This window comes from Microtus oregoni, unplaced genomic scaffold (genome assembly GCF_018167655.1).
Source record: "Microtus oregoni isolate MIOR12 unplaced genomic scaffold, Mior012 000007F_ref0000211, whole genome shotgun sequence".
NCBI lineage: Eukaryota > Metazoa > Chordata > Mammalia > Rodentia > Cricetidae > Microtus > Microtus oregoni.
In genome coordinates, this window is record NW_024543066.1 from 21,540,922 (window position 1) to 21,563,729 (window position 22,808).

At 47.3% G+C, this 22,808-nt stretch overlaps 1 protein-coding gene across 14 annotated transcripts in view; it reads right to left on the minus strand.

Moving 5' to 3' along the window:
• Nucleotides 1-22,808, minus strand: part of Inpp4a (inositol polyphosphate-4-phosphatase type I A) — a 116,842-nt gene that overhangs the window by 17,721 nt on the left and 76,313 nt on the right. For 2 of the 14 annotated variants that reach the window (XM_041655112.1, XM_041655108.1), the window contains exons 11-21: nucleotides 21,433-21,563; nucleotides 19,463-19,567; nucleotides 18,781-18,889; nucleotides 16,902-16,916; nucleotides 13,737-13,920; nucleotides 12,311-12,529; nucleotides 11,293-11,431; nucleotides 7,585-7,617; nucleotides 3,276-3,448; nucleotides 2,256-2,379; nucleotides 26-152 (exon numbers count right to left, since the gene is read on the minus strand). In XM_041655112.1, the coding sequence (XP_041511046.1) occupies nucleotides 26-152; nucleotides 2,256-2,379; nucleotides 3,276-3,448; nucleotides 7,585-7,617; nucleotides 11,293-11,431; nucleotides 12,311-12,529; nucleotides 13,737-13,920; nucleotides 16,902-16,916; nucleotides 18,781-18,889; nucleotides 19,463-19,567; nucleotides 21,433-21,563 (1,359 nt within the window). Of the gene's footprint in view, nucleotides 1-25; nucleotides 153-2,255; nucleotides 2,380-3,275; nucleotides 3,449-7,584; nucleotides 7,618-11,175; nucleotides 11,432-12,310; nucleotides 12,530-13,736; nucleotides 13,921-16,901; nucleotides 16,920-18,780; nucleotides 18,890-19,462; nucleotides 19,568-21,432; nucleotides 21,564-22,808 lie in introns of all 14 variants that reach the window. The other 12 variants (XM_041655104.1, XM_041655101.1, XM_041655111.1 and 9 more) reach the window with 8 other exon arrangements.

The window sequence follows — 22,808 nt, forward strand, 5'->3', positions numbered from 1 at the left end:
GAGTATTTAACACATGATTGTTTACCGGTTTCCTGTGATGACTGGCAGCATGTCAGTTGATGTGTTCGAAGTGGCCTGGGTGACTTTAAAGGTCACGTTCCTCAAGTCCATGATTCCAAGGCTCATGTCCTCCAACATGGCCAACTCCTCTCCTGAGAGGAGTTGATAAGAGAGAAGGGTGATGTCAAGGCCTGCTACTCTCCCAGGGCAGTTGTGAGCAGAGGGTTAAGGGCATGGATGGGAGGCACTCTCTGAGCCCCATTCCCGACACAGTGCTCCCTGAGAGAATCCGCTATTGACCACATAACAACATTGCAAATGTAGGTGGGGGATTGGACTCCATCCTTCTCAAACTTTTTGTGCATGGAATCTCAAAAAGCCATGCCAGCTCTTCAAGGATGAGAAGAAAAACAGTAAAACTGCTTTGCTGTGGCAAATTTGTCCACCAGCAATGGCTGGATACCTCATCAAAAACCCATAATCTGGTGAGACTGGGTGTATTCAGGGTGATATGGCTATAGAAGAAGAAGAATGCAAATAGATTAATATTTATCACTCTGCACAAAAATCAAGTGGATCAAAGACCCCAACATAAAACCAGATACACTGAACCTGGTAGAAGAGAAAATGGGGAACAGCCTTGAATACACTGGCACAAGAACAAGGAAGGCTCAAGGGAGGGACGCATGGATCTTCCAGAGGAGAAATAGAAGAAATATCTCAGGTGGCCAAGAACAAAAGGGATCAGTTTGGGGAGGATGGGGAGAGAGAGTTCTGGGAGAGACAACTAGAATTGGGAATTTTGCAGACAAGGTAAACACTTAGTGCAGTGGAAACTCCCTGGAATCTGTAAGTGTGACCCTCGCTAAGACTCCTAGTAATGGGGGATATGGTGTCTGAATATGGATATGCCCATCTCCTAAAACCAGGAAAGACTTCCAGTGGAGGGACTGGAGCACCAACCCAGCCACAAAATCTTTGACCTACAAATCTGCCTACAAGATGTACTGGGTGGTGCAGAAATTGTGGGAGTGATCAACCAATGACTGGTCCAGCTGGACCCATGCCATAGGAGGAAGCCTACACCTGACACTGTCTGGAGGGCCAGGACCCAGAGGCTGGATGACCCAGAGACCTAGGATAGAACCAAACTTGACTTGTAAAAAAAAAACAAAAACAAAAACACTATGATCAACAACAGTGAAATGATTCTTTAATAGATTGATGCTGAGCCCAATTGTCATCAGAGAGGCTTCATCCAGCAATTGATGAAAACAGATGCAGAGACCCACAGCCAAACATTAGGTGGAACTCAGGGAATCCCGTGGCAAAGGGGGAGGAGCCAGAGGGGTCAAGGATACCACAAGAACACAGACCACAGAATCAACCAAACAGGGCTCATAGGGGCCCACAGAGCCTGAACCAGCAACCAGGGAGTCTGTTTGGGTCTGCCTAGTTCCTCTGCATTTATGCTATGGTTGTGTAATTTGGTCTTCTTGTAGAACTCCCAACGGTGGGAGCAGGAGCTATCCCTGACTCTTTTGCCTGTTTTTGGAACTCTTTTCCTCCAACTGGGTTGACCCATACAGATTAACTATGTGGGGGAGGGGCCTACTCTTACTGCAACCTGATATGTCATATTTGATTGATATCCCTGGGAGGCCTGCCCTTTTCTGAAGTGAAATGGAGAAGTGAATTGGGAGGAGAGAGAAGGGAGTGGGAAGGAACCAGGAGGAAAGGAAGGAGGGCAAATTTCGGGGTTAGTATAAGAAAGAAGAAATAGTAATAATAATAAAAAAACCCTATAATCCCAAAATGAAAAAAATACTTTTGTCACATAGTCCATTTTCATCTTCTTGGAAGAAATAAATGGAAAGCAGGTCTGGGGGGCAATATGGAATCAGCTTTAAGTTTCTGCCCACTCCTTCCCCTTGACCCAGCAACTTTTCTTCTCAGCTAGAGAAAGGAGCTCATAGAATTACAATGTCTTCAGTGTACAGCTATCACTGCACCAGAGAGCAGTGATGGGAGCAATTCAGAAGAAACCCAAATTATCATCCATGTTCACTAGGAAGACCATCAAGATATTTTTAACATCACCCCTGCAAACCAAGAGGAATATACAGAACTGCAGGATTATCACCTGGTTTTTGTTTTCTATACTGGTGATGTTTGGACTCATTGAAATTTGGAAAGAAGGGGTAGAGGCACAAATGGAACCACCTTTGTGGCCCTAGGCCAAGCTGGGGTCTCACCATAGGTGCTCAGGAGGCTTTCAAACTGGGCCAGCAGTCCGATGGTATAGAGCTGCCGCAGGAAGCCATCATCGTGCAGGCAGTTCCTCAGCTTGATGATAAAGCCGCAGATGAGGGCTGTCAGCTGTGGGGAGGCACAGGAACAGTGTGTAGAACAGGCATTCTTACCCCAAGCAGAAGCTAGCACATGCCCTGGTCCCTTTGTTTCCATTGCTCCAGGAACATCAGCAGCATCTCTTACCCCTCAGGGAAGAGCTAGGGACTGGGACCACAGTAATCAAAGGCTATGGTGAGGGTGCTAAACACCATAATCTTGCAACACCTGTCAAAGGTGGGCTTGGTTTGGGCTCAGCTTCCGACATGACCTGCTTGGGGGTGTTCCTGAACTGAAACTTTCTGGAAGCTTAGAATCAATTCCCCATAGGGAAAGGGCTATCTATTCAGAACCACACCAACCCTGGAAAGAAGAGTGAATGTAGCTACCTAGTTTCCTTAGGGGGGTTTTCTGTGGCATCAAACAGGCTTCTCAGCATCAGTGGGGGAAGTACAGAGCACCAGCCCCCTACCAAGCTACTGACATCATTAGTTCCATTGCTGGCATCTTTCAACTTGGGAGAGTCATCTCACCTCTCCAGTGAATGGTAACTGAAATCTTTAGATGGAGCCCTGTGACAAGCCACAGAACTTGAGTGCCTGCCCTTCCAACTGCACTGACGAGCACCCATGTGGCCCTCGGTCACATCCCTTAGAGAAAAAAAGAAGAAGGCAACAAAGAGGCCTTTGCCATTGCCTCTTGGCACTGGGCTCTCCTGTCAGAGCTAGCTCTTCAGGAGGACAAACAGTTGTCAGTAAGTTGTCTGCTTCCTGTGCTGCTCTACTAAGTGAGCACAAAAGCAACAGGTTGGGGAAACAAGGCCACCTGTGGTTTCCACAAGTAAAGGTGGAAGGGCAGGGGGCCTGAGTCTGTTTTCTCTATGGTAGAAGGTGCCCATGACTTCCCTTATTTCCTCTGGGGCTTACGGTTTGGCAGAAGACGACGTCACGGCGGTACTGCAGGCTCAGGTATGAGGCAATGGTGGGGGCACTGTCCTGCATGAGCAGGAAGACCATGGCCTTCTTGGCTTTGTCGCTCATCATGGCCACACAGTCTGTGAGGGTGGTCAGCAGAGGATAAAGGGCCTCACTCCACTCACCTGTGCACGAGTGAAGGGCATGTTAGAATTAGAAAGAAAGGCTTCCAGGAGGTCATTTAAAGCAGCAAGCTCCCTACCCCTCCCCATCCTCTCTGGCCCCTCAGCCCCTCTCTACCTTCTCAGCCTACTTGCCCCACCACACGGCCTGGAAAAGTAGCACTAAGTTCTTCCCAGCATAATCTGCTCTGTCCCTCTGTCTGCACTGTTGCGGTAAGCTGAAGCAGTTCTACTCTGGTGTCATCCACATACACCAGACACCCTAAAACCACTAGTGACCCCTTACTCAATAGTCAAGACTATGGTAGTTGAGGAAAACAATAAGAAAGGAAGCTTCTGCAGGTCATGACACGGCCACAGTCAGATTCTGTGTGCAAGAAGAGCCAATCTCATTCCACAGCATGAGGGAATGCCCACAGACAGGGGCATGCCATGGCCCTTCTCACAGCCAAGTGCCAGCTCTGCTCCTGCCACCCCTCTGGACCCACCGTTCCAGCTTAGTTTTCTTTCAGAAATGTAAGGGGACTCTGACCCTGCACCAAAACAGCCCTTTATAAATAGAACCTCGGAGGGGAAGAGCAAGGTTAGGGGCAGCTCTGCGGCTGCCTTTGTTTCCTTCCTTTTGGAAAGACATCAAAAAGACACGTCACATCCAAAACCAGGCACCAGCACATCCCTACTGGGTGAAGCCGCACTCCAAAGCAGCGCACAGCAGTGGACATCCCAAGGGATGGAGTGCAGGTGGCAGAGCCTCAGACCAGCAGCTGCACCCGGAGGGAGACTCCGTCTTTTACACACACCGGAGAAGGGAGACCTGCCCTGCCCGTTCACCACCTGGCTAGCACTTTAACTCCAAGGATGTGTGGAGGAACTTGCCCACACTCAGTGACAGGCCAGTGTGGACTCAGTACACAGAACAGTCCAGGGTTGGAAGTAATCTAAATGGATATGCACACTGCATGTGGACAGGGTTATGTCTGTAATGGAAAAAAAGCTTAAATTTAGCAGAAAGGTCTTAGCAAATATGACACAGTGACAAAGAACACTGGACTGAGAAGTGGAAAATATGAGTTCCAGGCCTGGCAGCTGAGCAGTGGGGAACACAGGCAAGGCCCTGGACCCCTCAGCCATGTGATACCTTTTTGGGAAATAAGAGAGAAGCACTAGATAGACTCCCAGACCTCACTCTCCCTCTGAACTCCTCAGACACCAAGTTCCAATTTCTGGTTTCTCTGAAGAACTCTGTCAACAGTCTATCTAAAATGGCCAATGAAAACCAGGGAGTAGAGCAAGACACTTAAGAACAGTAATCAGTAAAAATTTTCTTCATAAGCCAGGTATGGTAGGGCATGCCTATAATCCCAGGGCCTGGGAGGCTGAGGCAGGAGGATGACAAGTTCACGGCTAGCCTGGACTATATACTAATATCCAACCTCAAAAAGCAAAAACAAAACAACAACAAACAAGCTCCCTCTGTCCCCCAAATATTGCTCTTCAGCAAGAATTGAAATGCTTAGATCAAATGCAGTCATTTTTACTTTGCTTTTCCAATTCTTATACATAGACAATTCATAAGATAACCATGGTCATTTTAACCTGAAAATAATCAAAGTATTAAGTTGTTTTAACTAAGCCAAGTTTCCCCAATATGAATTTTTCACTTTAGTCATTTTTTTCAGAAATGAAACTCATAGAAGAATGACTGATTTGCTAAACTAGAAAAGAAGGTAGAGAAGAAATGGCTAAAGGGCAGTACAAGACTTGTCTTGGAAAACGGGTGACATGACACTGTAAGGGGGTGAGTATGACATCTTGGCAGACGGTATCCGACAAGGCCACCAGCCACCATGTCCAGCGTTTCTGATAGCCTTCTCATCATACCCACACAGAGGCTAAGAACCCTTCTAAGAACGGGCACCTGTATGACTGACTCTCAAGCCATTATCTGTAGCAGCCAGCTTGCTTATGCCAAGGAGACAGCAGGAGCTAGAGGGTAGTAGGTGTTTTGAGTATGAATAGAAACTCACAATTTAAAAAGATCCCAAGCCAAACTAATTTAAATGGCAGCACATGGTATCTACCCAGTCCTGTCAAATAAAAATGTCTGGAAGATGGTAAAGAGTTTTCAAAACTTTTTGCTACCTCAAAACTAAAGAGAATAGTTTACTACTTTATTATTATTATTTCTTTAAAATCAGGTAGACTAAGTAATGTCCCAAGTGCTGTGGCTGTTTGGCTTCTGGGGACGGGGTAAACTCCTTAGCTACCTGCTAACCAGTGATGCATGCTTGCTGCCTCGACAGCCCATGTTCCATACCACTTTGGATAATGTCAAGTGCTCTTCCAATCTACAGTCTGCTTTTGGTTTGTTTTTTTAAATTAACTAACTCATCAGTATGAACAGGGAATGAGAGACAGTGTATGTGTGTCTGTATGTTTGTGACTTTATGTATATGTAGTATATGCATGCGTCTGCTCATGTGTAGGTGTGAACCCGTAGATGCACATGTGAAGACTAGACGTTGTTGTCTGGTGTACGTGTCTGTCTCTCCCATCTTACTTTTTGAGATAGGGCCTCTCAGTGAACCTGATGCTCACCAACCGGCTAACCTCCTGGCCAGCCAGCAAGCTCTGGCTTGCTGTCTCCACCTCCCTCCCCAGTGCTGGGATTACTGGTATGCTCTGCCACTCCTGGCTTTTCACTTGGGTGCTGGGGACTCTGAAGTCAGATCCTCATGAGTACACAGCAAGCACTTTCCCCACCAAGCAATCTCTTTACCTCTGGATTGTGTGTGTTAGCAGAGACTAAATATGCAGTACAGGACTCCTGGCAGGGAACCATTTCTGTCCACTTAACATCAGCTGTGGAAAAGCCACCAGTATTTCCCAAGTAGCAGAAGAGTTCTATAAGCCAGGCAGAAACCAGAGTGGAGAGGAGCCCCTGAGCTCCTGCCATAGGCTCACAGGCCACCCCTTCTGGTCCTCACTCCTGGCCATGGTCCCAGACTTGCAGGCAAGTACAGTACAAGGTTAGCTGTGCATCTACTAAGGCTCATGACCCTGAGGGTTTATCTGATACTGGGATCTAAGACCCACTCAAGGCTGCAGCACCGGACATTTGGGGAGAGAGAACTATAAAAGGGACGGAGAACAAACTGGGAAGGTGTGACGAGCCCAGGTAGATACTACTTCAGTGAGGCTCTGGGACTGCTGCCAGGTGGCCACAATAAGTGGACTCAGGACGCTGTCAGTGGGCAGAACTGGCTCTATAAATCCTGTGCCCATTGTCTGCTGTACCCTAGATATAAAGCAGGTGTTTTTCCACCTCATATCTACTCACAAATAGGAAATGATTGGACTGATCATGCAGATAATTTTTTAAGAGTAAAAAACGGTTTGGGCGAAGAGAGGCGCATGCATACTGTGAGAAAACCACAAGTCAAATACAGGGAGCTCATTAGGAACTAGATCAAGGGTTGGCACACCCTACACAACAGAGTCTTCATAGATGAGGAGGGCAAAGAGTCTCTGCTGCACTAACTCAGAACACCAGGTGACAGACAATAAACTGTTACACATGCAGGCTAAGGCCAGGATTTAGTTCAAGACTATTGTTCGCCAACCCCTGAGCTAGAACCAGGGACATTAGGTTCTCCATAAAAAGGTAGCAGAAAGATTTCATTTTTAGCAGTAATCCCAACCCAAGCGTGGACTGATGTCTGGTGGGAGTTCTAAAGCTGCATCCAGAAGCTGAGCAGAGGATGCTACACTACCACATCCCCAGAGGATACAAACCATCCAACTGCGCCTTCAGAGCTATGTGCAAAAGCTCAGGTGAATGTACAAGAAATATTCACAAACATGTAGCTTTCTAAATCAGATCACCTACCTCAGGACCCAGTGCACTCAGAGGTAAATCACTTGAAAAGGCTTTAGGACGCAGAAGGAAAAACACAATGTGCCTAGCTTCCTGTTTCAGGCCATAATTCCTTCAGTCCCACTGGTCCCTTACCAAGCCTCAAAACAAAGGAAGTCCTAAGGTATTTTCCCAACACAAAACAATCTTAGATAATTGAGCTACAAGCACTACCTGAATATTTAAAGGACACCAGCAGGAGCCTTGAGCGGAAACCACGTACCTGGACTGGACTCTTCAGGAGGGGGGCTGCAATCTGCACAGAAATGGAGGGCAACAGGGATGATTAAGGAGCAGCACACAGTTCAAACACGAGCAACTCAATCTCAGAGAAGAGGCCTGGGCTCAGGGGCCTCTTACTCAGCTTCCCAAGGGCATGCCTGCCGCTGTGAGCAGCTGAGCCCTCTCAGTGGTGAACAACTCTGATTCACCGGAGTCAACATCCATGTTGCTAACACTTCAACATAAAATGTTCTTCAAGGTGAGTGAACCAACACACACAATGCCACAGATGCCACACTGATGACGGTGCAGTGATGGAGCCCATGTTAGCTTACAACATCAAATGAGACAAACTGACCAAGCAAGTCTGCATGTCAACGCTGGAGCCCACTGCCCTGACTCACTGGGGAATCCAGAGTTCAAGATCTACTGCTGTGCTCCAAACTGCTAAGGCCCAATGATAAACCAGTATGCCGAAAGAACATTATACCAGTCTTTAAAACCCAACCAACTAAATGTAAACGTTGTGTGGTTGGAAGATGGCTCCAATTAGAAAACTCCTCCACTTAGGCCATCCCTCCGGCTGGGCTGCCCTTCCTCTAGACTGTCCCCCTCCAGCTGGGCTGTCCCTCCAGCTGGGCTGTCCCTCCAGCTGGGCTGTCCCTCCAGCTGGGCTGTCCCTCCGGCTGGGCTGCCCTTCCTCTAGACTGTCCCCCTCCAGCTGGGCTGTCCCTCCAGCTGGGCTGTCCCTCCAGCTGGGCTGTCCCTCCGGCTGAGCTGCCCTTCTTCTAGACTGTCCCCCTCCAGCTGGGCTATCCCTCCAGCTGGGCTGTCCCTCCGGCTGAGCTGCCCTTCTTCTAGACTGTCCTCCTCCAGCTGGGCTGTCCCTCCAGCTGGGCTGTCCCTCCAGCTGCGCTGTCCCTCCAGCTGGGCTGTCCCTCCAGCTGCGCTGTCCCTCCAGCTGGGCTGTCCCTCCAGCTGGGCTGTCCCTCCAGTTGGGCTGTCCTTCACGGTCTTCAAAGAATACCAATTTTGATTCCAATTCTAATTTTGTTGAGTCTTACTGGGATGTACTCATTTCAATTTCACATTTCCCTTCAAAAATGGTAAAATTCTTAGTTAAATGGATTTGCCATCTGAGAAAAGGCAGTTTGAAAAGGCATCAAAAGAGTAAAAATGGATTTCATTTTGTGTCTGAACTTTGGTTCAAAGGATGTCTGTGGGAAACCGACATGAGAAGGTTTCAGATTCCCAGGACTAGCCAGGATGCACTTTAGGGGATGTCAGTAGGGACTGAGTATGGGTCCCTCCTCCGCTGTGTTTGGATATGACTTCATAAACTGATGAGAGGAAAAGAAAATGTAAGACTTTCTGTAAGTTGAAGAGCTCGGCCTCTTTGGTCAGAACTCATACCCTGAGACCAGGAACACTCAAGGGCGTGAAATAATGCGGCCAGAGATTTTTAGCCTCTACCTGGCTAATGAGAACTATCCCAAGCCTTGAAAAACTATGTGTTTTTATGTTTGTTTACTTTTACCATGCCATAACCTCTCCTCTAGGACTCTGAGTCATGAATGAGAGAGAGAGTCTAGGAGCCTGCTTTATAAATACCTGTGCTCATCTAGGGGAGGGGGTGGGACCACTCTGGCAGTAGTTTACTAGGGGACAATTCCATTTGGTAAACATACTTTCCAGCCCCAGGGGAGAAAAGAGGACCCTTGGATGCTCTCGGAGCAGTGGCCCCTAGCTGATCTTAGGTCATGGAGACCTTTGAGATTTGATGACCACGAGGGACTTTCTCCCTATTCATTGGCAAACTTCAGCACATGCTCTCAGGAATGCAAGAGGCTGTGGTGTACGCAGCTCCCAGGCTAACAATTCAGTATGTGATCTTAGGGTTACACGAGGCTGGGGTGTACACAGCTCCCAGGCTAACAATTCAGCTGTTGAGAAAATGTTCCCACCAGGCTGGCCTGTCGACAAGCTCATGAGTTCTTAATTAGGGACTGATGTGGGAGGGCCCAGTCCACTCTGGGTGGTAGCACCCCTGGGCTGTATAAGAAAGCAGGCTGAGCAAGTCAGCAAGGAGTGTTCCTCCATGGTCTCTGCATGAGTTCCTGCCATGACTTCCCTGGATGACAGACTAGAAGCTCTAAGCTCAAATAAACCTTTTCTTCCCCGAGATGCTTTTGGTCATGGTCTTTATTACAGCAGTAGAAACTTAACTAGGACAAGAACCACAGACAAGTGAGACACAAAGACAGACAGTCTGATCACACAGCACACTAGCTCCTAAATTCTAAACCATCTCATTATTTTTCCTCCTTATCTGCAGAAACTATTTACAGTTACAAACAAAATCATATACATTTCTTCTTCAGTCCTGAAGTGGCCTCATTCATACACAGTAGGCAGGGGATCTACCACATAACTATATCCTCAGTCCTACAGACAAGTTAAGATTAAAGAGAAGTAAGTAATGAACTTTGAGGGGAAAAAAATAAACAGGAAAATGAGAACAAAACAGACACAAACTAGTTCGATGATCAGTCACAGGCTTGGAAAGGTGACAGCTGTAATCCCCCAAGACAGAAAAGTAGATGACGTGGACACTGCTGAGACAGAGCCTCAAGTAGGACAGTGCCCTAGACACAATGTAGACAGACGGGAGGCACAGGACACGCAACGCATGAAGGATGTCTGGGGAACTCTGGCAAAGGCGCATGATTCTGCCTTCGATGGCCACTGTCAAGCGAGAATTTCAGAGTCCTCTTCACACGAACCCTAACCCTGCACATTTTGGGTGTCCTTACTGCAGTTTAAAGTTCCCCAAGGAGAGGGAAGAAAAGGCAGAAGCTGGTATGCAGCCAGGGCTCAGATGACTTGACCCAAGTTTTCTTCAGCTCTTACAAAAGAAAAGGTGAGAGGCATGAAAGAGGAGGGACAAGGATCCACTTGTTTGTAGACACATCAGTCCTCAGCCTTCAAGCTGTCTTGAGGGCAGTACTCAATACTCCTTGTGTCCCTTTGTCAAGTGTGCTCTCCACTCAAGGTCCCCCTCTAAGAGTGGGGTCAAACAGGTCACTCTAACTTCCCTGCCATCTGACTGAGACCTTCAGCAACCTATTTCTTCTGGATAAGAGTATTCCAGCCCATGAGAAGAGCCTGTGAGGCTGCAAGCACCCTCATCCAGCATCGTTCCTACAAAGCTCACTTTTTTTTTTTTATATCAGTCTATCCATTCCAACACAACAAAAATAACACCACAGAGACATCTGCATCCAGCCCCCATCAGGCTTTCAGGTTGGCTTACAAACCTGAAAAGACTTTACAGCCATGACACTGTGGCCCAGGAGGGCACAAATCTGCCCATGGTGGCGATGCAGATTCAGTGGGCTCCAGCTGCATGGAAAGACAACAGGAACCTCCACCCTGCCTATCTGCTGGTGGACTCCCCTAGACACCCTACGTAGCCTGACAGCCTTCCCCTGTAATCTGCTTGCAGGAGGCGGGCATGGAATCAGAGACACGGACACACGGACGTGATGAGGCACAAGTCGAGGCAGCATGGGCAGCGTGGATGCATACGCACGTGTGCTTGGGTGAGGACGGCATGCAGCAGTGGGCATGGAGGAGGGGCATGTCGAGGAGGGGGCGTCACAGAAGGGGTCCTCCGGTCTGATCCAGTAGGCTTGGCTGTCCCGGTTACCTTTCTTGCTGGAGCAGGTGCCTGAACAGGGGAAAACGTCCTCACAGCCCTCCTCATGAAGACGCTCCTTCTGCAGCAGCTTGTCCACCCGCTGGATGATGCACTCCAGGCTCTTGTCCACATTCAGCCACACTTTCTCCTGAAAACCAAGAAGATTGTCTGGGTCAATTTGAGCAACAGAAAAACAAGAACAAAACACAGCCTACCCTCATCTCTCCCCTAGACCCAGCCTGATGATGTCTAAATCGCCATTCAAAACAGATTTGTTTTTCAAAGACAATTTGCTGCCTGTGGTCACTGACTTAAAAGCTTGGCAGACATTGGCTGCCAACTCTAAGGAAGACAGACAGCCTTCCAGTCTCAGCCAACAGGCCACAGGCACTAAGAGCTCCTATATGGCCTCCTTCCACTGCAGGCCACCTATAATCTCCACACACTGAGGTCTCCTGATGGACAGGAGTGGAAACAGCTGGTGGCAGGGGTGGGGAGTTGGGAGGAGGAGAGGGCAGGCTGAAATGAGCTGCAGAAACCCACATAGACCACAGGATGCCCGGGCTGGAGGAACACTTTGCTGCTGATTAATAATTCAGTGCTTCACAGGATCCCTCTGAGCAGAAGCCCCAACAATGACAAGTTGTAGCATGAGTCCCCTCCTAAAGAGACAAGGAGCCAGTCCTCTGGCCACCTCTGGGACAATAAAGTGACATGTCAGGGGCAGTAGGAGCCTGAGCACCCGAGTGCCTACATCTGGACACAAAGAGCCCTAACGGGCATAAGGTGAGCAAAAGGCTGAGGAGAGAGAGTCCAGGCTCCCAGCGCAATTACGAACAATTTACACCCTCTATGGTCTAGAAATAGTCTACATCTCAGTATCAAGAGGCCTAGAGCCATCAGGGAAGCAGACTTGGAGCTCGCCAACAAAGGAGCTGGCCTTTTAGGCACTTTGTGAGGGAAGACACAGGCAGCAGTTCTATATAGAGTTCAACAGCAGGGCCACAGGCAGGGGCAGCAGACTCACCCACTCCTCCTCATGCCAGTCCACCTGCAGGGAAGATCGGCTGCTCCTCCCTGCCCACCTGGCCATGAGGGTGTCCTGGTCATTCCGGAGCATCACCTGTTCCTCCTCAGTAGAGGTAGGGGAGGCCTTGGAAGCGATGTAGTCAGGCCGTGCTGCGTTCAAACCATGGATGGAGTTGGCCAGCAGCTTACAGTCACAGACAGTCACCAACTGTCGGGTCTGTGGGTACACACAAGCCAGGGTTGCTAAGCATGCTTTCTCTTGGAGAAGAAAACAGGCTAAGGCCAAGGTTTCTGCCACCCATTCTGTTCCACAGAGCCTACTAGGATAGCATTCTCTAGGGTACCTGAAGACAAAGGCAGCATGTGACCTGGCAGGGGCAATCTCAGCAAGAATTACCTGGGAGACTAGAGGACACAGGGGTCTATTTAAGACATGTTTATCGCAGAAGTGGTCAAGAAAGAAGAGAAGGGGCTGAGGAATCCTAGCTGACATTTTCTGGCTATGTTTGCCTTTTACCCCAGCTCACTAGAGCAAGGGGCACCAGCCTTGACAACATGGTGGAATGTGCCCCAGCCTCCCGAAGTCACACATTACTTTGGTACAACTATTAAAGCATTTTTTAATGTTCCAGGCTCTGAGCTATTGGACTCTCGGCATCGCACTTCTGGTCTTGGAGACTGCAACAGGAGCTCTGTCGTTCCTAGCATCGCACTTCTGGTCTTGGAGACTGCAACAGGAGCTCTGTCGTTCCTAGTTTTACTGCTGACAACTACAGCTTCCTTTCTTAGTGGTCCTGCTCTGTCTTCATACTGTGAAAACTCATGTGAAGAACATAACACATTCTGAGCAGGAACAAGAGCTCCTGCCCAGCAAATCAGGGGTGGGTGGAGAGGTGTAATCAGAATCTGTGTGCGAAGGGAAAGAGATGGAGTAATAGGAAGGATCACCATCTATCAGAAGTTGATAGTATGCAATATTCAGTATGCAGATTTTTAATCAGGACTGAGTTACGGTTAAACAGACTCTTTAAAATTAATTATGTAGAAGCCAATAAGATTATACTGTTCATTTCTTAGGTCTGAATAATTGCTACATAGGTGCTGACTAGGAAGTCACTAAGGAAGCTAACGTATGCAATGAGTCCCAGGAAAAGAATGTGAAGATTTACTTGCTAGAAGACACATCAACACACTGGCTTCAAGTCACACCTGAGAATCACAGCCTGGGCTCTGACCACGGGCAGATCCCCAAACTTCCCAGTAACTTTGTGGGCAGTGGACAAAAGAGAAACCTTCAAGGTCATTACAATGCTACTCTCGTAAGGCCAGCTCTAGGCATGCTTGAGTGGCCCTAGGTGGTCTAGTTGTTTCCAAAAATCCAAGGAATCTCTCCACCCCACATGCATTTGGGCAGCCCCTCCTACCTTGTCTGCCAAGATGGCGAGAGTCCTCTCAAGGCCGGTGGCAGACCTGTCCTTGGCTGCCCTTGAGAGTCGTTCTGCATAGTAGCTAACTTGGGTTTTCAGGGTGTTGATCTGGGCAATGATCTCCTTGGCTCGGATGATGTCCTGTGGTATGTAGATTATGGACTGGCAGCTAGATGATGTACTAAAAGGAACAACAGGTCCTAAGGGGCTCTCCAAAGTCATTCACCCCACCCACAACTAACCCTAAAATAAAGGGGTATCTTCCTGCCAAAGTTTAGTCTCTGATGGGTAAAGGTCACTCTCGAAAGATCCTTTTTATCTAAGAAGTATGAAATATACATAAAGAAGTCAAAGATTTTTATGTGTACTTGTATCTGTATATGTGTGCATATTTACCAAACGCATGTACATGTCTATAAATACATTGGAATATCACTGTAATAATTACCCAATGTTGGGATATTATCTAGAAATTTCATCTATTAACTTATAAGCAATCTTTCAGTAGAGATCTGGGGTCTGCTTACACCAGAAAGGATTAAATTACCACACTGTAATAGATGTTGGACTATATATTAAAACAAAGCAAAAAGACAAAGAACCAAAAACCATACTTTAATGTTTGCTTCTTCGTTTGGCCATCCTGTGAGCAAACCCACATCTTTATCTCATATATTTATTAACCACAGCAAGTTCTCAATACTGGGACTCCTTTCTCCTGTCACAGGACATCCTTATGTCGACAACAACATTCCATAAGAGAAAGTAGAGTCCTTGCCAACAGAGGCAGGCCCAACACCTCAATAGCTCTGAAAGCCCAGTCCTTCCTCCTTCCTGGCTGCTCACCACCAAGCAGCACATGTATATGGAAAGAACACGTCAAAGTGCAAGGCCAGCTATTGCCCAATATAATCAGGAGCCTCTGAGGGGCCAGCTCCAGATGCCCTAGCTTCATGGGTGGGGTCAGCATGTGTGGCCATCCAAGATGGCAACAATAAGCTTATTTCTCTTAGCTCAGGTCTCAATCAAACAAACGTTATTAATTTTTTAAGACCATCTGAGGATGCCTAAGAAAATAAGGAAGAGACATAAAAGTCCCCAATGCAGAGGTCTCCTAGGAGTTAAGAACACTGAGCTCTGGACAGAATGTTGTCCCTTTCCTTCTGAAATGAAGGGCTGACCTTGAGTTCCAGGAATGAGGGACAATAGTGGCCCACCCTCACCACATCCTACCCAACTTGTTGGAGGCGAGAGACGCCTGAGACCTTTCCAGAGAGACCCAGGAGTAAGTCAGAAAGAAACCACCACTGCCCTTTCTGGACTACAGGGTAAACATGCAAACACCACAAACCAAACTGCCCCAGAAAGAAACAACACCATCACCACAAGCCCACACACCACAACGGACAATGATGGATCTGCCAGAAGCCCATGCAGCAGATGGCGATGAGCCTGTGCAGCACGAAAGTCATTCCACAGCACCGTGAGCATGAGCTACTTTCCAGTCTGCAATCTCTCCCAAATGAATAGCTGCTGCTTGGGACAATCAGGTCCTGACAATACATTTCCAAAAAGAATTTAAAAATAGAATCTCTTCTTCCTTATCCTCAACCTTTAGAGTCTACATGAACTATGTGCTGTGTGTGTAGGTGTCCTGCTGTGTGTGCCCATGGGCTTGCATACTCAGATGGGTGTGCATCACCCCCGCTCACCCTGTGCTCTAAGAAGGCAAGTTATAGTAGGACTGACACACGAAAGGGTGTGGTGAAGGTACGAATGGGCAAGTTCCAAGAACTGCTCTTGGGGACTTCAGGAACACGCAGGTACATGCGCTTAGTCAGCTCCCAAATCAGGAGCCACACCGAGGCAATGGGTGGGGTGTAGCAGCTCTACTGCCTTGTAACACACAGTCCTCCAGCAGAAGGACATCTCTGTTCTAGTCATTTTCAGGGCTCCCACCTCTTCAGGCAACAGGCCCAGGACAATGGCCTCAAGTTAAACCCCTCCCCCAGATCTGTTGACCCGTACCTCCTCACAGTGGAGGCAATGGGCTAAACAAAGAATGCCATGTATGCATAAGTGGAGTACCTAACATGCAAAGTAACGCTGGCTATGAAGAATGAGGCTATCAATGCACAGCTGACAGTCCTGTGGAATTGCCTCCACCTCCAGATTTGGGTATCCCCTTGCTCCCAAGCGGGAAGGTCCCCGCCTGTCTTAGGAAAGATTGGAATCATGGGAGAAGAGTGTAAAAGCAGGGTAGTAACCAAGCCCATCCTGAGATATGGAAGGTCTGGTATCTTCAGTTAAGATGGAACCTGAAGAACTTTCTAGATCATGGTCACATAAAACACCTGGATTGGAACTTACCGAGGGACAGTGGGGCCCGTGGCTCTCCATGTTTTACTTTCACTGCTAATACCTCAGGCCCTTGGGGATTTGACTCTTCATCCTATGAAAAAGAGTGAGCCTCCCTGAATTGGGCATGATGCCACAGATCTGTAATCCCAGCTACCAAAGGCTGAGGCAGGAGGATTACAAGTTTGAGAAAAACCTTGGCTGCAGGATGAGTTCAAGGTCAGCTTGGATGGACTTAGTCAGTTCTGTCCCAAAATTTAAAAAAAAAAAATTTAAATGGTTGGAATGCAGTGAAGCGTTAATCTAATTAATCTTAATCAATAAAATTAATCAACATATGATCTGGAGTCAGATACTGGGGTGAAAATCTGGAAGATCAGAGAACTGAGAGCAGCAGCCAGGAATTAAGCTTTGCCTACCATGTGTTGAACAAAAAAGAGAAAAAAGAAAAAGGCTCTTAATGGCCTGGATCAACAAGGTGGGTCCCTGGGTAAAGGCGTACACTGCCAAATGTAGCAATCATCCAGGGCCCTGAATGTGCTCGTCTGCATCCTGGGAGGGGCAAACTGGATCTGTCTCACTGAATGCAGGAGTAAACTGCTGTCGGCTTTGAAAGGAAGGCTGCAGACTGGCTATTCATTGTCAAAGAACATTGCAGCTGGAAGGGAGAGCTCTGCCTAAGGACATGTAACTCAGAGCCACGCAGCAAATGGGATGGAGCCACCCCAGATGAAGAACAGCACAGGCTTTCTCTGCACAAGAGCAAGAATCAACATACACTCTCTCTACAGACAGAAAACTCACCAACACTCCTCAAAACTGCTAAAGAAAAAAACCAAAAACGAAGCATTAGCGATTGTTAGCAAAATCCTAAAGGCAAAACAAAATTTAAAGGCTGACTGATTTTCTTTTTCTCAAAATACTTAGAGGCAATTTGCTGAGGCCATGATTATGGGCATAAACAAACTTATGAGTCAAATTCTTATTCCCTGAAGCAAGTTTTGGCCTATACTCAAGCCCCCAGGGACACCCTACTAGGGCACAGGACATCCACATTTAAAGGAAAGCTCAGAGAGCACGCACTGTCAGAAAGTGGATTTCTGACAGTAGTACGGTTACATAAAATCTGTTTCATACATCTGAGAGACCACAAGAGGCACTGGGAAAGTAAGTCCTGAGGCTAAAAAGTGAAGTCCTCTGGCATCAAAACTGCAACCTTTTAGGGACAAGGGACCACCAGGTGTCCCCCTCCTGGTCTAGGACTTTCTCTCTGGGGGAACTGGTCCGCCTCAGCTCATACACTCACTCTTTCCACATGGCTCAGGCAATGGCAAGACACACACCCTTTGGCTGCCTGCACAGAAAGAACTGCGATGGCCACTGAAAGCTCTGCACTTCCTACTCCTTAGGGCACTGCAGATATGAATGGCCAAGGAAGTCTGGCTCCCCAGTTTGTCTGCTCAGTAGGGAGCAATCAAGACTGACTGCCTCACTAGAATGCAGAAAGGGCTTTGCTGAGCCCGGCCTTCCTCTGAGGATGTCCTTTCTTGTTCCCTGCTTAGTCGTCACCCACACCAGTGGCACTCTGACCTGTCTTCCTGACTCAGACAGCCCCTGATGGGCCACTGCTCTGACCTGTCCAGCATCCTGATCCAGCTGTGCAGTACCCTCACTCTGGCCACAGCAGCAGAACCAGGCAGGTGTACAACCAACGCCCACTTGCGCTAGCATCCTCCTCCACCTGCATCCTCCGCCACCCCATGGGAGCCTCCGGGGCTCCCTGGATCTTTTTTTCCTGTCTCCCAAACCATCCTCCTCTCAACTCAAGATAACGGTCTGCAGGGGCATTCCAGTAACACCTTGTCTTGCTCCCTCCCACCTTAAGAGCTCTCTGCTAACCCACCTGCTACCTCGTCCCTCCTGGGATAACTGGACTAGTCCTGCCTCGACCTCACCTTACATACATGCATGCTCCACAGTCGCCCAAACACACTCAGACCATAGCAGTCTCCTGAAACTGAGATCTCTATGCTACTTCCTCCACCTCACAGTCTACCCAAGAACTTACAAGATCATCACTCATCTCACGCAACACTCACACCCCTTTGATCCATTTACATTTTGCCAGGTGACACATCGAAAGGGATCCAAGGAAGGCTTCATCTGAGAGGCCTTTCCACACCCTGCCTATCTGGCAACGTCCTGCTCAGGACATAACTGCACAACACTCTAGGTCCTTTCAGCAGTGGGAATAGGTGCCACCACCATCCTTTAGAAAAGGACACAGACTGCCAGGGGTTTATGAACCATAGAAATGATCCCTGAAAGTAGAGTCTTGTCAGAGGCTTACAAGTCTAGTGCTCCACCAACTGACGAGAGATTCTGAAGGAAGCTGAGGCAGCAGGAACTGCACACAGGCGGCTGCCTGAAGCCACACTCAGGGCCCACTCTGTGTGCTGCTCACATGGAAAGAACTGGACTATTGATTAGGTGCCCTAGCCACTCACTCACTCAGCCACACGCATACACACAGTAGCACGGGGTCCCTATAGCAGCTCCTCCAGCCGCGCAGAAGCAGATCAGATGGCTGCATGTTTTTGCGGTTTTGTTTGGATTCTTTATTTTAACTCCACAAACATCAGACACAGCTGGGCAAGGACCACAAATACCCTCCTTTACTTACTGTTTCTTGGTCTCTTCAAACTTGTGCAGCTTTTTTCGAAGACCTCCTGACTTAAAACCTTGGCAATGTGCTGCTGGAGCTCCGATAGTGACAACGTCATAGTTCTGATCTGAGTGACAGAAAGCTTTCCTCCGTTACTCTGGAATCAGGCCTGTGACAGGCCAGCTACAGCAATATGCACAGCACTCTGGGACCCAACAGCTCACATGCAAACAGCCTATGGCTCCCTGATCCGACATCAGAGGCTGAAAAGGAGCTTGCTGAACCCAACACGGACTATTCAGTAGGAAAGTTGGTGTCTAAAGGTAAAGCCACCTGGGCTGCTAAATGCTCACTTCTACTCTTCCTGGGAAAGGCTCACTGATGGGTAACTTTCTACCATAAAAACAAAAGGAAGTTGAAGATATATAAGGAAGAGGTTTGGACTCTGTAATAATTCTTTAAAGGTCTGTGGGGGTGTGTCTGTGTATAGTGTATGTGTGTGCGCGAGCTTACGTCTGTGCCCCCCCCCCCGAGGTCTGTCTGTGTGTGTGCATGTGTGCACACATGTTGTTTTCTCTTGCTGCCCAGCAATGGAGCATATGAGAAAAAAATGAGCCAGATATAGAGCAATTCAGCGGCCAAGTATACAGAAAGAAAGGAGTGGTACACAATTCAACATCAGGGTAAGAAAATTAAGTACCTGAGCCTCCATCATCTTGAACTCTCATCCGTTGTATGTGCAGGTTTGTGGGAACAAATTCTAACTTTTTATCTGCTTTCAAACTGCTTGCTTTAAATGAAGGACCTAAGGAATGGAACACGAGAAAACAGAGCCATCAGCATGCATCATGCAAGAGCAGGAAAGCAGTAAGCTAGAGGTGTTGCTGCATGAAAGCAGGTGTATCTCCACAGAGGCCTAGAAAATTCTGAGTGGCCATTCAAGACAAAAAAGGGCTGACTCTGAATGCTATCCAGTGAGCAGACCAGGGATAAGGACTTTAGGTTACAGTAGTGATGAGGCCATCCCTCCTGTGACTCAGTCAGCTCACAGACATGACACACAGATGTGACCTTAGGCAGTATGATGCCAGGGGACCATGTCAGAGACAACCTGCCACACCTCTACAGATTTCTCTCACGCAAGAGCCTAGAAACTGGTCTTTCTGGAACAGCACAGCTCGATCTGAAGAGATGAAGAGGTTTGCTCCTCACCTTGGGTCCATCAAGATGAACAGGGTTACACAGCACTGAAGCCTGCCTGCCTTCTCCAGTACATTCTAGTAAGTTCCCTCACACATGTGTGTTGCTAGAAGCCAGACAATGTAACCAGTAACCACGGTCTTATTTCTAGAATCAGAATCCAGAATCCACAACTCAAGGAGGATCGCATATCTACCAGCCAAAGGGATTACAATGAAAATGACAACAGAAGAGGAAGAAACAAAGACTGCAGTCAGTGAGAAACACCTGTGGCTCTCCAGCAGACGGCAGCTATGTGATCTGCCTTTTGTCACAGGAGTCTGGTAGCCACACAGTGACTCTCAGACCTGCGCTGTGTCTGTCTTGTGACACTACAAGAAATAAGACCAAGGCCCGTGTTTAACTAAGTTTCTCAGACTAGCTTTTGACATTTGAGAAGCTCTATCCAGTAAACTCAGTTTGCACGCATTTCACGCTTTCTCGGGAACATTATCCAGCATTTATTGGGTAGGTGCCTCAACCCTTCAGGTAAATGCTGCCATCTCTCTAAGCAATTCACTCAGACTTATTTGAGCTTGGACCTGTGGCACATACCACCATCTTGTCTCAGCTCTGACTTCCTCTGAGCTAAGTTTATGGAAGAGTTCTTATATTCTGTGTGAAAGTCGCATTAAGGGTTTAAGATTTTCCTTCAATGGACAAAGCATCATATAGAAGGAAAGAAACCAGAGATAAATAATACTTGCAAAGAAAAAAGGAAAGGGAACGAGAAATGCTGTAATTATATAATAATATCAAAAATAAAATAAAATTCATCTTTATAAAATAAATGTCATAAGAGAAAGAGAGTACTTTGAAAAATGGAAACAATTAAGAAATGAAAAATTCATCCCATTTGGGATAAAAAGAAAACAGATTAAAAAGAATTCTCATAGCTTGAAAATCAAGTATCATTTTAGAATAAACAGTGGCAGGGTGTTTTCCTTAACCCCCAGCCTCCAATTGGGAAGAAGAAAAAGCAAGTTAGAAAAAAAGTTGAAGTGTCTGAACTTTACTTTCTCTTTCGAGTCTTAAAATAGAGAGTTGCACTCTGACAATTTACACATTCAATAAGAATGACATTGAATATTTAAACTAGAAAACTACTTTGCTTCAGACAGATAACATCCTTTTGGTCTTCAGCGGTGTAAGACCCAGAAGAACCCACATGAACCAAGATAACCTGAGACACTGCCTTGCTTCAACCTATTCTACAGCAGCTGTTTTAGGAAATAACACCATAGAAAGCCTTCTTGCAATTTACCAATTTATCATTTTAATTAAGATCTGAAAAGCACAGAGTTGAAATAATTCACACCTACATGAGAATCTATTTTTAATAACCCACTCAAGATAATCAGTGAGCTTCGGAGCTATCTGGCTGGGAACGTGGGATATGCATGCACCTTGGGAGGACAGGACCACACCCACCTTTGTACTGATGGAGGTCAGTCAGATTTTCCTGGTAGGTGAGGATGATTGTCTGATACTGGGTGACAATTTGCCGCCGGAGGCTCTCCCAGCAAGGGGACAGCTCCCCCAACTCTTCCAGCTCACATACTCTGTAAACAAGACACACACATCACAGGGCTGACTCACCTCCCCTGGAGCTGCAACGAGAACACAGAGTGTAGGAGAGGCAGCAGTGTTGTCTGTGAGCCAGGCCAGCAGTTACACAGCCAGTCTAAAGGGACACCAAACAGCCAGACACAGGATGCTGGGAGAGATCACTGAGCTCAGGGGAAGCATGTGGAGAAACATTACAGGAACTAGGTAAATGCTGAGGGACAACTGTGGGTGTGGGGAGGGGAAGGAGCAGTTAAGGAGTAGATCTGCCTGGTGACCTTGAAGGTACCATGCAGGCACTGGCATAGTTCTCTGCAGGATGATGCTATTCTAAGAACAGAAGGGACAGGGGATGTGAGAAATCACTCTAACAACTCCCTTTCCATGTCAAACACACGGCAATAGTCTCACACTTCTGGGAGTGGTCCCATCTCCCTTTCTGAGAGTCCCTGCTGCCCACACTGAGTTTCTGCCAACAATTTAACTGGCTCTAAAGCACCTGTACGATGAAGGGGCTCTTTCAAGCAGTAACGCACAGTGAAACAAAGCAGGCAACAATAAAAACAAATCACTCTGTGGATAAAGGTGCTTGCTGCTAACCCTGCCGGTTAGATCCCCAAGAGCCACATGGTGAAGAGAGAGAACTGAGTCCACAAAGCTGTCCTCTGACCTCCACATGACATCACCAGAGTGGTGAAAATTAAAACATGAAAACTGAAGGCGCACAGGGAAACTGATTATAGCTATATAAATATGCACAAATAACAACTGTAAGTTAAAATTATGAGAAATATGTACATAAATAGAATAAAACAGCAAAATACAAGTTGGTAAAATTTAGATGAAAGGTATGTGGTACTCACTAATTCTTGCTATTTTTCTCATATTCAATTTTCTTTTCAGGGTAAAAATAAAAACATCTGTATTAGGTAGGATACTGGGACTCTGATTACATGGTGTTAATCACTAACACTGATTTAGAAAAAGGTGTGGAGGTCACAGCCTTAGACAGACACAAAAAAGCCTCACTCTTACTTGGAACTGGAAAAAAACATATGCCTCAGGATGAGAGCTTTGCTCCATAGCAGGAGAGTGCTCTGAAGGATCATCTTCCAAACAGGACGAACAAGAGGAAAAAGAGACAGACAAAAGGAAGATGTTAGCCAAGCCTCTGGGGCTTCAAGAACACATCCTTGTGAAATTCTTGCCCAGCAATCTGTGAGACAGAGGAGCAAACTAAG